A 13412-nucleotide genomic window follows, 5' to 3' on the forward strand; every position below is an offset into this window, starting at 1 on the left:
AAACAACCCTGATATTTTACCTCACACCAGTCAGAATGGTTAAGGTCAAAAACTCAGGAGACAGCAGGTGTTGGTGAGGATGTGGAGAAAGAGGAACACTCCTCCACTGCTGGTGGGATTGCAAGATGGTGCAACAACTTTGGAAATCAGTGTGGTGGTTCCTCAGAAAACTGGGCATGACACTTCCTGAGGACCCTGCTATACCACTCCTGGGCATATACCCAGAGGATTCTTCAGCATGCAATAAGGACACATGCTCCACTATGTTCATAGCAGCCCTATTTGTAGTAGCCAGAAGCTAGAAAGAACCCAGGTGTCCCTCAACAGAGGAATGGATACAAAAAATGTGGTATATTTACACAATGGAGTACTATTCAGCCATTAGAAACAATGAATTCATGAAATTCTTAGGCAAATGGATGGAGCTGGAGAACATCATACTAAGTGAGGTAACCCAGACTCAAAAGATGAATCATGGCATACACTCACTAATAAGTGGATATTAACCTAGAAAACTGGCATACCAAAAACATAATCCACACATCAAATGAGGTACAAGAAGAAAGGAAGAGTGGCCCCTTGTTCTGGAAAGATCCAGTGAAGCAGTATAGGGCAAAACCAGAACAGGGAAGTGGGAAGGGGTAGATGGAGGAACAGGGGGAGGGAAGAGGGCTTATGGGACTTGCAGGGAGTGGGGACCCAGAAAAGGGGAAATCATTTGAAATTTAAATAAAAAATATATCAATAAAGAAAAAAAAGAAAAAATACTGATAATGTTCATCTGAAATTTCTTACAAAATTTATTATTATGACTATAGTTATTTGAATTTTTCTTTCTCTGAGTGGGACCTGTGGAATCTGCAATGCTTATCATCATAACATGAAAGTTTTTTCCCCATTGGTACTGTCATATGTTTTTTTTAAAAAAAATAATTAAATAAATGATTTGGTTTTTGTTCTTTAAACTTTTTTTTTTAACACTCCAGTCTTTATCCCCCTCCTGGTGTGCCCTCTGACTATTTCACATCCCACACCCATCCCTCCCCCCACCCCCTGTCTCCAAAAGGATGTGCCCATACCCCTCACTCCAACCCTACTAGTCCTTCCCCCTCCTGAGACATCAAGTTTCTTTAGGGTTAGATAAATCTTCTCTGACTGAGTCCAAACGAGGCAGTCTTCTGCTGTATATATATTGCTGACATTATATCAACTGGTGTATGCTGCCTGGTTGGTGGCTCAGTGTTTGAGTGATCTCTTGGATTCATGTTAGTTGAGACTGGTGGTATTGCTAGAGCATTGCCCTCCTCCTCTGATTCTTCCAGCTGTCATTTTTCTTCATAGATTTTTCACTAATATTGAGAAGGATAAATAGTTTTACATTATTATTTCATACTGTGGAATGTATAAAGATATTTGGCTAGGGGAAAAAGCTAAGATCTTAATATGCAGCCTATGAATCCAGTGTAGGGAAGATGAATACTTCTCAAATACAAATATACTTGATTATGTTTTGGTTATTTATTTGCATGTAATGGGTTTCTGTGCAGCTCAGTTTTGTCTTACATTCTAAATCTTCATTCTTTCATCCTCTGTTTTTGCTATTGTAGGTGAATTCTACAGGGTTTAAAAGTTTCTTAAGATAAATACAAATTTTTAAATAATTAAAATTTGAGTAGGGAAAACAAAACAAACTCAATAGATTATTTTTTTATATTTAGAACACAAATACTATACATATTTGCAAAAATAACCCTAGCTATATTTACCATCAATTTTAATTTTCTTGTATTGGAGGATGACATCAGAAGTAAGATCTATATTAGTCAAATAATACATGGCCTCCAAGGCCTTTCAGTTTATTTTACATGAGAGTTTCTAAATGTCCATCACCTGTTCACACCCTCACAGCAAATCTTTTAGATTATTAAGAAAGAGCTCATTCTCTAAATATTTACTCATAAATATTGACTTGATAAATTGTACCATTTTTAGGATATAAATAGGCACTAGGGAGAACACTAACAACCTCAAAGCAAAATGAAGTTCATCCTGCTATTATCCCTCATTGGGTTCTGCTGGGCTCAATATGACCCACATACTACGAATGGGAGGACTGCTATTGTCCACCTGTTTGAGTGGCGCTGGGTTGATATTGCCAAGGAATGTGAGCGATACTTAGCTCCTAAGGGATTTGGAGGGGTGCAGGTAAGATTACTTCACAAATTAAATGCAGAACTTACTGTACTCACATAATATTCTAATTAAGGCTAGTGACTTTAGAGCACAACTTCATTTCATGCATAACTTTGCTAAGAAATGAAAAAATTTGGTAGTTGTGACATCTTTATACTTATTGTAGAATATCAAGAGGACCTCTGCAATGTCCCTCCATAATATCTAGTGATTGATAAACAACAGAGGTGAATGTTTATAGGTTGAGAAGTAATGTCAGATTATTGATAGTTTTATACAAAATTTAGGTATGTAATGTAATCCATGATCTGATACAAATTATAATGGTTGTATTTGTAGGTCTCTCCACCCAATGAAAATATTATAATTCATAACCCATCAAGGCCTTGGTGGGAAAGATACCAACCAATCAGCTACAAACTTTGCACAAGGTCAGGAAATGAAAATGAATTCAGAGACATGGTGACGAGGTGCAACAATGTTGGTGTAAGTGAAGACACTTTTCCTTATATTTATTATATATAAAAACATTTCTCTTTTGTGTCTATTTCTTTAGTTTAAGCAGGTTTTAAATTTTTAAATTTTTACTTTATATTTTATGTATTATTAAAAATACAGTTCTATCTTATTGTCAATTTTAAAACCCTCTAATTCATACCATTTGACTGTATGAAAGAACAGTACTAAAAAAGAATAGTTCTCATAAAGCAAAATGTTGACTTTTAAAATTAATAAACATTAAAACCTACTACAGTATTTCCAGGGGTATTGATACATACATGAGGATTAAGTCATGTTCATGTGATTTCTCTTTCTAGCCACAATTCATACATTTTCCTCTATATCATTATTTTAGGTGGTAAATACATACTTTATAACATATCTTATGTCTTTGAAAACTGAGCTTTTGTTTATAGTTCTGGTAGTGTCTGTTTCTCTTTGCTTATGAACTCTATATTCCTTTTCATACAGTATGACTATAGTTGATCTTATTTTACAATAGTTTCCTTCATCATTTGACTCACTTTTCTAAAGTGAATCTACAAAGCAGAAGATGAAGTGTTTTGGAGCATTGCTGTGAGATTGTAATGAAATTATAGTTGGGTTCAACTGAAGTATGTACTTTTCTTTGGTAGGTTCGTATTTATGTGGATGCTGTCATTAATCACATGTGTGGCTCAGGCAATCCTGCAGGAACAAGCAGTACCTGTGGAAGTTACTTCAATCCTAACAACAGGGAATTCTCAGCAGTTCCATACTCTGCATGGGATTTTAATGATAATAAATGCAATGGAGAAATTAGTAACTACAATGATGCTAATCAGGTAATGAGAGAAACAATAATGGGAATAAAGAACTATTGATACTTTTATGTATGCACAGAAATGTATGAAATGCCTGTGCACATTTCATTTAGATTCCATAGGGGGAAAATGTTGCTAAGACAGAATGCTGAAAGAAATTAAAGGAAAAATTCCCTGTATTTTTGTTACATTATTTTGTAAGGGTACACCAAAGTCAATGATAAAGTGAGGACTGCTCTTGCAAAAATTTGTCTGAAACAATTAAAACCTTGGTTTTATCCATTATTTACATATGAGAAATTGGAAAATATTAGAAATACAAATCACATACAGAAACAATCTTCGAAGACTGAGTTACAGTCTCAATTTTGTAGCAGTCTACTTAATATAAGCAACTCCTTGCTTTTGATTTTTTAACCTCTGTAAAATAAAGATAAAAGAGGGAAGAACAAAAGGAATGGAGAAAGTCATGAACACACACACACATACACACACACACACACACACACACAGAGAGAGAGAGAGAGAGAGAGAGAGAGAGAGAGAGATATGGAGAGAGGGAGAGACAGAGAGGAAGAAGGAAGATCAGAAATGAGAATGAACCAACTAAAATGCTCACCTATTTCAATCTCTAATATTATCTATAGTTATAAGAAAATTTTGAGTCTGTGTCCACATTAGAAAATCAATACTTTCCCTGTCCCAATCAAAAGCCATGTAAAATTCACTGTTGATAAATGTATAAATGACTGAATGAGGAAATGAATTCTCAGGCAAAAATGGCTTTTTATAAATCAATAATTTTTTTTATCCCAACAGGTCAGAAATTGTCGTCTGTCTGGCCTTCTGGATCTTGCCCTTGATAAAGATTATGTTCGTACCAAGGTGGCTGACTACATGAACCATCTCATTGACATTGGTGTAGCAGGGTTCAGACTTGATGCTGCTAAGCACATGTGGCCTGGAGACATAAAGGCAGTTTTGGACAAACTACATAATCTGAATACACAATGGTTCTCCCAAGGAAGCAGACCTTTCATTTTCCAAGAGGTAGAGCAATATATAGTTTTTTTAATTTTGATATTATACTTTAATTACAATGTTTCCTTCTTCACTTTCCTACCTCCAAATACTTCCATGTACCCTTCCATATTTTCTCCCATTCACATCATCTTTTTTTACTTACTGTTATTATATGTATATGTGTGCATGATTGTTCATATACACTTAGATACATAATATACACACATATATATTCCCTAAATATAACTGATCTAGTTGATAGTGTTTCATATATAAGTGATTTAGTTCAGCTATTTCTCCCCATATGCACATTTTCAAGGTTGCCTTGGTACTGGTAAACCAATTGTTGTGATCTTCCCTTGGGAAGTCTCCCTGTTCCCAGTTTTCCTGTTTTCTGTAGTTCTTTTCATGGGTATAAAGTCCCATGTGATTAAATTTAAATGTCATCATTTTGTAAACAAAATAATGAATAGCAGATTTCTCTAAGCATATAATTAGCAATGTAGGTTAATAACTCAGTCGTGCATGGACTTCTCATACTGCCATTAAAAATACTAATTTTGTTAATCAGAAAGTGCACATTTAATTCTTTTCCACAATATGTTTCAAGGCAGTGCTAACTTCATTAATTCACCTCTTCTATTCAAAGACATAATTTCACAAGACAAAGAAATCATGTTTATTCTCTCCAGCCAATCTTCTGATTTTGAGTTTTGTGTCATCCTCTCAGAGTTGTGGTTTTTGTTGTTGTTTGTTTGTTTTTTCTTTAAAATTTTTATTTTTTATTACCTATATTCTTTATTTACATTTCAAGTGTTGTCCCCCTTTTCTGGTTCCCCCTCTCCGGTTCCCCCTCCCCCGAAAATCTCATAAGCCATCTCCCTTTCCCAATCAACCCTCCCTTCTCCCCCCCATCCCCCACTTCCCTGTTCTGGTATTCCTCTACACTACAGCATCAAGTCTTTCCAGGACCAAGGGCCTCTATTCCCTTTGGTGTCTAACAAGACAATCCTCTGCTGCCTATGTGTCTGGAGCCATGGGTAACTCCATGTGTACTCTTTGGTTGATGGTTTTGTCTGTGGAAGCTCTGGGAGTACTGGGTGACTCATATTTTTTCTCCTGTGGTGATGCAAACCCCTTCAGCTCCTTGGGTCCTTTCTCTAGTTCCTCCATTGGGGACTCTGTGCTCAGTTCAATGGCTGGCTGAGAGTGGCCTCCTCTGTATTTCTCATGCACTAGCAGAGCCTCCTAGGGAACAGCTATATATGGCTCCAGTTAGCAAGCACTTGTGGGCATCGATAATAGTGTCTGGGTTTTGTAACTGTATATGAGATGGATCCCCGGGTGATGTAGTCTATGGTTGGTTTTCATCCGACTCTACTCCACCATTTGTACGTGTATCTCCTACTGTGTGTATTTTGTTCCCCTTTCTACAAACGACACAAGTATCCATACTTTGTTCTTCCTCCTTCTTGTGCTTTATTTGATATGTAAATTGTGTCTTGGGTATTCCAAGCTTCTGGGCTAATTTCCACATCAGTGAGCGCATACTATGTGTGTTCTTTTGTGATTGGGTTACCACACTCAGGATTATATTTTCCAGTTCCATCCATTTGTCTAAATATTTTATGAATTCATTGTTTTTAATGGCTGAATAGTACTCCATTGTGAAAGTATACCACAGTTTCTGTATCCATTCCTCCCTTGAGGGACATCTGGGTTCTTTCCAGCTTCTGGCTATTATAAATAGGGCTGCTATGAACATAGTAGAGCATGTGACCTTATTACATGCTGGAGAATCCTTTGGGTACATGCCCAGGAGTAGTATAGCAGGGCCCTCTTGTAGCATTATTCCCAGTTTTCTAAGAAACAACCAGACTGATTTCCAGAGTGGTTTTACCAGCTTGCAATCCCACCAGCAGTGGAGGAGTGTTCCTCTTTCTGGACAACCTCCTCAGCACCTGCTGTCTCCTGAGTTTTTTATCTTAACCATTCTGACTGTTGTAAGGTGAAATCTCAGGGTTGTTTTGATTTCCATTTCCCTGATGACTAAGGATGTTCAACATTTCTTTAGGTGCTTCTCAGCCATTCAATATTCCTCAGGTGAAAATTCTTTGTTTAGCTCTGTACCCCATTTTTAATAGGGTTATTTGATTCTCTGGAGTCTAACTTCTTGAGTTCTTTGTATATATTTGGTATTAGCCCTCTGTCAGATATAGGGTTGGTAAAGATCTTTTCCCAATTTGATTGTTGCCATTTTGTCCTATTGAGAGTGTCCTTTGCCTTACAGAAACTACATAATTTTATGAGGTCCCATTTGTCAATTCTTGATCCTAGGGTATAAGCTATTAGTGTTCTGTTCAGGAAAATTTCCCCTGTGTCCACGTGTTCAAGGCTCTTAACGGTTTCTTTTCTATTCATTTCAGTATGTCTGGTTTTATGTGGAATTCCTTGATATGTCTTGGAAAGATCAGGAATTCAAGGCCCATATCTAAACATAGTAAAAGCAATATACAGCAAACCACTAGCCAAACTAAATGGAGAGAACCTTGAAGGAATACCACTAAAATCAGAGACTAGACAAGGCTGCCATCTTTCTCCATATCTACTCAATATAGTGCTTGAAGTTCTAGGTAGAGAAATTAGACAACAAAGGAGGTCAAAGGGGTACAAATTGGAAAGGAAGAAGTCCAACTATCACTATTTGCAGATGATATAATAGTATACTTAAGTGACCTCAAAATTCCACCATAGAACACCTAAACCTGATAAACAACTTCAGCAAAGTGGCTGGACATAAAATTAATTCAAACAAATCAGTAGCCTTCCTATACTCAAAGAATAAACAGGCTGAGAATGAAATTAGGGAAACAACACACTTCAAAATAGTCACAAACAATGTAAAGCATCTTGGTGTGACTGTAACCAAACAAGTTAAAGATCTGTATGACAAGAATTTCAAGTCTCTGAAGAAAACTGATGGAAAGATTTCCCAAACTTGTGGATTGGTAGAATTAATATAGTAAAAATGGCCATCTTGCCAAAAGCAATATACAGATTCAATGCAATCCCCATCAAAATCCCAGCTCAAATCTTCATAGTTAGACAGAACAATTCTAAAATTCATCTGGAATAATAAAAAAACAGTATAGTGAAAACTATTCTCAACAGTAAAAGAACTTCTGGGGGAAATCAGTATCCCAGACCTCAAGCAGTACTACAGAGCAATAGTGTTAAAATGGTACAGTGACATGAGGGTAGATCAATGGAATAGAATTGAAGACCCAGAAATGAACCCACACACCTATGGTCACTTGATCTTTGACAAAGGATCTAAATCTATCCAGTTGAAAAAAAAAAGATAGCCTTGTCAACAAATGGTGCTGGCTCAACTGGTGACTAGCATGCACGAGAATGCAAATCGATCCATTCTTATCTTGTAAGTGTTTATGGCAAACAAATCAAGCCTTTTTTTTTTTTTTTTAGTAATAATTTTTCTTGAAGTGAACTGAGGATGATGCCTTTGTATCTTTAATATTCTTAGAAAGTTAATGAGTTTATAACCACTTTTCATGTTGATAAGTCACCTTATATGAAGTAGTGAATTTTCCCATCCGGCAGTCATTCTAGAGGATAAAATTTATTCCTTTGTAATTTGGTGTCTTTCAATATTGTAATATGGTTTATGAATAAAATAAGAATGTACATATACAGAAAGTCATTAGTAACAAATAACATAACTATTTTAAATAATTCTAAATAATATTGTCTTTCAGTAATATGATTTAAAAATATACTTAAAATGACACTTGTCCCAATGTCTCTCACAGGTCATTGATCTGGGTGGTGAGGCAATTAAAGGAAGTGAGTACTTTGGAAATGGCCGCGTGACAGAATTCAAGTATGGTGCAAAACTTGGCACAGTTATCCGCAAGTGGAATGGCGAGAAGATGGCCTATTTAAAGTAAATATAGACCATTTCCTCATCTGTTCTATCATATATCTGTTGTCATTTGGCATCAATAAGATATATCTTCAAATATCCAAATTTATACAACTATGAAGTTGTTAATTATTAGTTAGGATTATTGTTCAATTACCCTTAATCATGTTTTTCATTTGATAGCTGATAACAGGAGAAATCCAAAGTATCACTTAATGAGTTTGTTTGTGATAGTTGAAATAGAATCTAAGAATATTTGCTTATGGCCTACTTAAAATATGTTAGTATCACAAGAATAGGTATACTATGAAATAATCCCTGTAATGTGATCACACTAGGGAATTCCTTCATTCATGCTGCATTAGAGAATTGATTGAAAATTTAAAAGTGGGTAATGTCAAAAAAGTTATAAATTAATTTTCATTCTATATTATATAGCATGGATGTCTTAATTCTCAAGTCCACAATATTACAATACAATTAAAAAATATAAAAATTTTCTAAAAATGATTATATAGTAAGACCTAAATCTGGATAAAATTCCCATGTATGTTATCATAGAAAATTGTGTGTGTATATATATAATAATGAATTTTATGAAAGACTTCTTATGAAATTGTAATTTATTTAGATAATTGGGGATGCCATAGGCAATGTTATGCTAAGTATTGTGAAAGAATCATATGCTGTTTTTTCAAATGCAGGAACTGGGGAGAAGGTTGGGGATTCGTGCCTAATGACAGAGCCCTTGTGTTTGTGGACAACCATGACAATCAGCGAGGACATGGTGCTGGGGGATCATCCATCCTGACATTCTGGGATGCTAGGTAGGAGATCATACTTTCTTGCTGTGTAACCTTTATTGACAGCAATGTACTACACACTTCTGCTTTAATATTATATTGTACATTTCAGAATGTATAAAATGGCTGTTGGATTTATGTTGGCTCATCCTTATGGATTCACCAGAGTAATGTCAAGTTACCGTTGGGCAAGAAATTTCCAGAATGGAAAAGTAAGTCTTGGAGTTGTTTCAAGCATATTTTAATCTAGAAAAAAAAGTAGTTTTGTTTTAATTTCTTGTGATGTTAGAGCATATGATACTCATTATTAAGTGCTTTGTCACTACAGTTTTCTAATGTGAGGACATTGAAGAAGGACCTGGTAAAGAAAAGCATAGCTGAAGTGATAAGAAAATACAGAGAGAAACTGTTATGCCTGATAAAGCCCTGACTCTTAGAGTTGATATTGAAGTATAGCTGTTAATACTAAAGGGAATTTCAAATTCGTTCTGCCCTTGGTATGATCAATGTCATCATATGAAAATAATTTTCCTGCTGTGGAATGAGAAGGAAGCTTATTTAATAGCAATCAAGTGAATTATTATATATATATGAACTTATGAGAATCACAGAACAGTGATTTGCTGAATAAATCCATAGTTGAGTTGAATTATATCCATTAAGTCTTGGTTTGCTATGTGCATAAGTTTAACCAATTATAAAATTGAACTAAAAAATTAGACAATCCGATATCTGATAGGCTATGTGAAGTTTCCTATATCAGTTGAAGGTGCTAGCTTTATAGCACATGTTAAATATAAAATACAAATATCACTTCTCTATAACATCTGACAAATATTTTTCATTTTCTTTCAAGATAAGAGTGCCCTTTTTCTTATTTTTCTTTTTGAATAGGTTTCATGAGTAGAATGAGATATTTTTCCCAGAATAATATGTAAATTTTTTGCCATTACAAGATGCTCATTTATACTTGGGTAACTTAATAAAGTCAGAAATTTTATTAGCACATTTTACAAGCAGATTGGTAACAAACCAACTTCTATTAACTTAGAAAGTATCATATTAAATGCATATCCAATAAAAGCATTTTTATATATGTTCTTTAATTAGTATAGAACTACCCTTCTCCTTTATGCATAAGCTAAGGCATAAATATGCAATACATACTGAAGTAGATTTCTCAGGTAATAACTGAAGTGTGTTCTTTAACCCTAGTTTTCCTGACTCTAATTTGTTTCAGTCAGTCAGACTAAAGTGCTTTTAATGATACTGAGCAGAAAATGGGACTTTAAGACTTGTTTCTGATGTCATTAATATGTTTTTAGAAAACCTGAGTGTGAACAGGAGTTGAGATTTCAGTGAAGGCCCATAAAAGCACTGAAGTACTTAGACAAAAATTAGACATTTCAAAGACAGAATTAGCCTGGTGGGCTTGGTTTTGGATTTCTAAAGTGGCAAAAGTCAGGGAGCTACATGCATTCAAATGATGTGTATTTTTAATAATTAAGGATCAGAATGACTGGATTGGACCACCTAATAACAATGGAGTAACAAAAGAAGTGACCATTAATCCAGACACCACTTGTGGCAATGACTGGGTCTGTGAACATAGATGGCGTCAAATCAGGTTGGATGTCCCCTTCAGATCTTATCTAATAAGGAAGTTTTTCAATCTTTTATTTGAAACTGTTGAGTTAAAGGGTACCATCATTTCTCATGATCCTGTGCTTGTAGGAACATGGTTGCCTTCCGGAATGTTGTCAATGGTCAGCCTTTTTCAAACTGGTGGGATAATGGCAGCAACCAAGTAGCTTTTGGCAGAGGAAACAGAGGATTCATTGTCTTTAACAATGATGACTGGTAAGTGGATATTGATTAGGGAATGGTTGTATAATATTACACTCCAAGAAGCTTTTTTTCTTCCCTGTTCATTTATATTTTTCATATGTGATAAATTTTTTTGGACAATAAATTTAAGCCACAAGTAAACATTTAGTATTCATAAGAAAAATGATATTTGGTTTGCTATTTTCCTTTATGTAAATACAATTTTGATTTTTAATTAAATCATCTATCTATCTATCTATCTATCTATCTATCTATCTATCATCTATCTATCTATCTATCTATCTATCTATTATCTATTTATCTTTCTACACTCCAGGTTTTATTACCCCCTCCATCCACCCTCTGATTCCTCATTCCACACCTCCTCCTTACAGTGCTGTCTTCAAGAAGATGTCCCCACCCCCTACTCCTACCCAACCAGACCTTGATTTTTAACCACAGTGTATAATGACAACAGTGTATATTTATACTTACAAGCTGATTTCAAATGTTTTACAAAGTATATAAATAGTTTGTATATACCTTAACATCATTAGAAATGTGTCATACTAGTACTGGAGTGCGTTTTCCACTACCTTTGATTATAATTTATTCATTAACCCATTATATGTATAAAGGGTCTTCAATTATTGGCCTGCATGTTTCACGTACTTTAAAATCATGTGTGTACTTGCATTTGGTGTATGAGTTTCTTCAAGCTGTTACTTACTCTGGCTTTAAAAACCTTCATTCTTGTTCTTTCATCTATAGTACTTCTATCTGAGTTGTTCTTTATGACTCCCTCATCTGTACAAGTACAGATACCAAGTACTCAAGACCAGATACCAGTAGTGGTGCTTGTAACTGTGAGGGAAGAAGCAGCCCTATTGCCGTGAGTTTGAACCCATCTTGATATGCATAGTGATTGCAGTACAGCCATGGCAGGCTCGGTAGAGAGACCCCATCTCACAACCAAAACAAATCAAAAGAGCATTCTATCTCAGAGAATCTCTTTGGGAGACAGTGAACTATCTCAACTCTATATCAGCTTTCTACCTGGTTGTAAATATTTTTTATCTAAATCATGTTTTAGTGCAACAACAAAATATTGCATAACAGGTCTTTTTTGCTGAAGGAGCACTTGGATTTAATTTTAGAAGTAGAATTATTTTATGCAAACTGTTTTCTACTATAATGGTGTGTGTATCAATAGAAATGCTAGACTGTTTAATGTGATATAAAAATATGTGGCATTATGTGACATAAGAACTTTCAAAGAATGAATGCTATAAAAAAATTAATTTGAGTTTAATCTAGCAGAGGACAGACTGGAAAGAAAAACAATCACAAAAGACCTTTAGTGCTGAGCTTCTCTGCATTCTCTCTGTCTGACCACTGCAGGGGAATGAAGCAAATATACATTTAAAAATAACAACTTTGGCCGGGCGGTGGTGGCGCATGCCTGTAATCCCAGCACTCTGGGAGGCAGAGGCAGGCAGATTTCTGAGTTCAAGGCCAGCCTGGTCTACAGAGTGAGTTCCAGGACAGTCAGGGCTACACAGAGAAACCCTGTCTCGACAAAACCAAATCCAAAAAACCAAAAAAACAAAAAACAAAAAACAAAAAACAAACAAACAAACCAAACAAACAAACAAACAAACAAAAAAAACCAACTTTGGTATAGAGAATTTGCTTGCTCCAGATGACAATCTTGGTGTTTGGATTCTTTTACTGGGCTCTGAGTTCTTATTGTTCTAAAGCACAAGGTTGGGGCACTTGTCATTCTGTGGAGAATACACAATGGATCTTCCTGCATTTGATTGGGTTGAATTCCAATTAAGTACTCACTTTTTTCCCCCAGGGCTTTGTCAGCAACTTTACAGACTGGTCTTCCTGCTGGCACATACTGTGATGTCATTTCTGGAGACAAAGTGGATGGCAACTGCACTGGACTTAGAGTCAATGTTGGCAGTGATGGCAAAGCTCAGTTTTCCATTAGTAACTCTGCTGAAGACCCATTCATTGCAATCCATGCTGACTCAAAATTGTAAGAATAACATTAAAGACATGTAGAGCACACATCAATTGAGTCTGCATCTTTTTTTTTTAAATTTTTTTTATTCGATATAATTTATTTACATTTCAAATGATTTCCCCTTTTCTAGCCCCCCCCCACTCCCCGAAAGTCCCGTAAGCCCCCTTCTCTTCCCCTGTCCTCCCACCCACCCCTTCCCACTTCCCCGTTCTGGTTTTGCTGAATACTGTTTCACTGAGTCTTTCCAGAACCAGGGGTCACTCCTCCTTTCTTCTTGTACCTCA

The 13412-nt window shown here is 35.5% G+C and overlaps 1 protein-coding gene across 1 annotated transcript; it reads left to right on the plus strand.

Moving 5' to 3' along the window:
* The first annotated feature begins 2021 nt into the window (after positions 1-2021).
* On the plus strand, positions 2022-13172 carry LOC127682779 (pancreatic alpha-amylase). Its single transcript, XM_052179406.1, has 10 exons — positions 2022-2205; positions 2533-2679; positions 3330-3518; positions 4317-4547; positions 8351-8484; positions 9168-9290; positions 9379-9478; positions 10775-10893; positions 11001-11126; positions 12955-13172. Exons 1-10 carry the CDS (start codon positions 2038-2040, stop codon positions 13142-13144), a joined length of 1527 nt encoding a protein of 508 aa, XP_052035366.1. The 5' UTR covers positions 2022-2037; the 3' UTR covers positions 13145-13172.
* Positions 13173-13412: the final 240 nt, after the last annotated feature.

This window comes from Apodemus sylvaticus, chromosome 4 (assembly GCF_947179515.1).
Source record: "Apodemus sylvaticus chromosome 4, mApoSyl1.1, whole genome shotgun sequence".
Lineage (NCBI taxonomy): Eukaryota > Metazoa > Chordata > Mammalia > Rodentia > Muridae > Apodemus > Apodemus sylvaticus.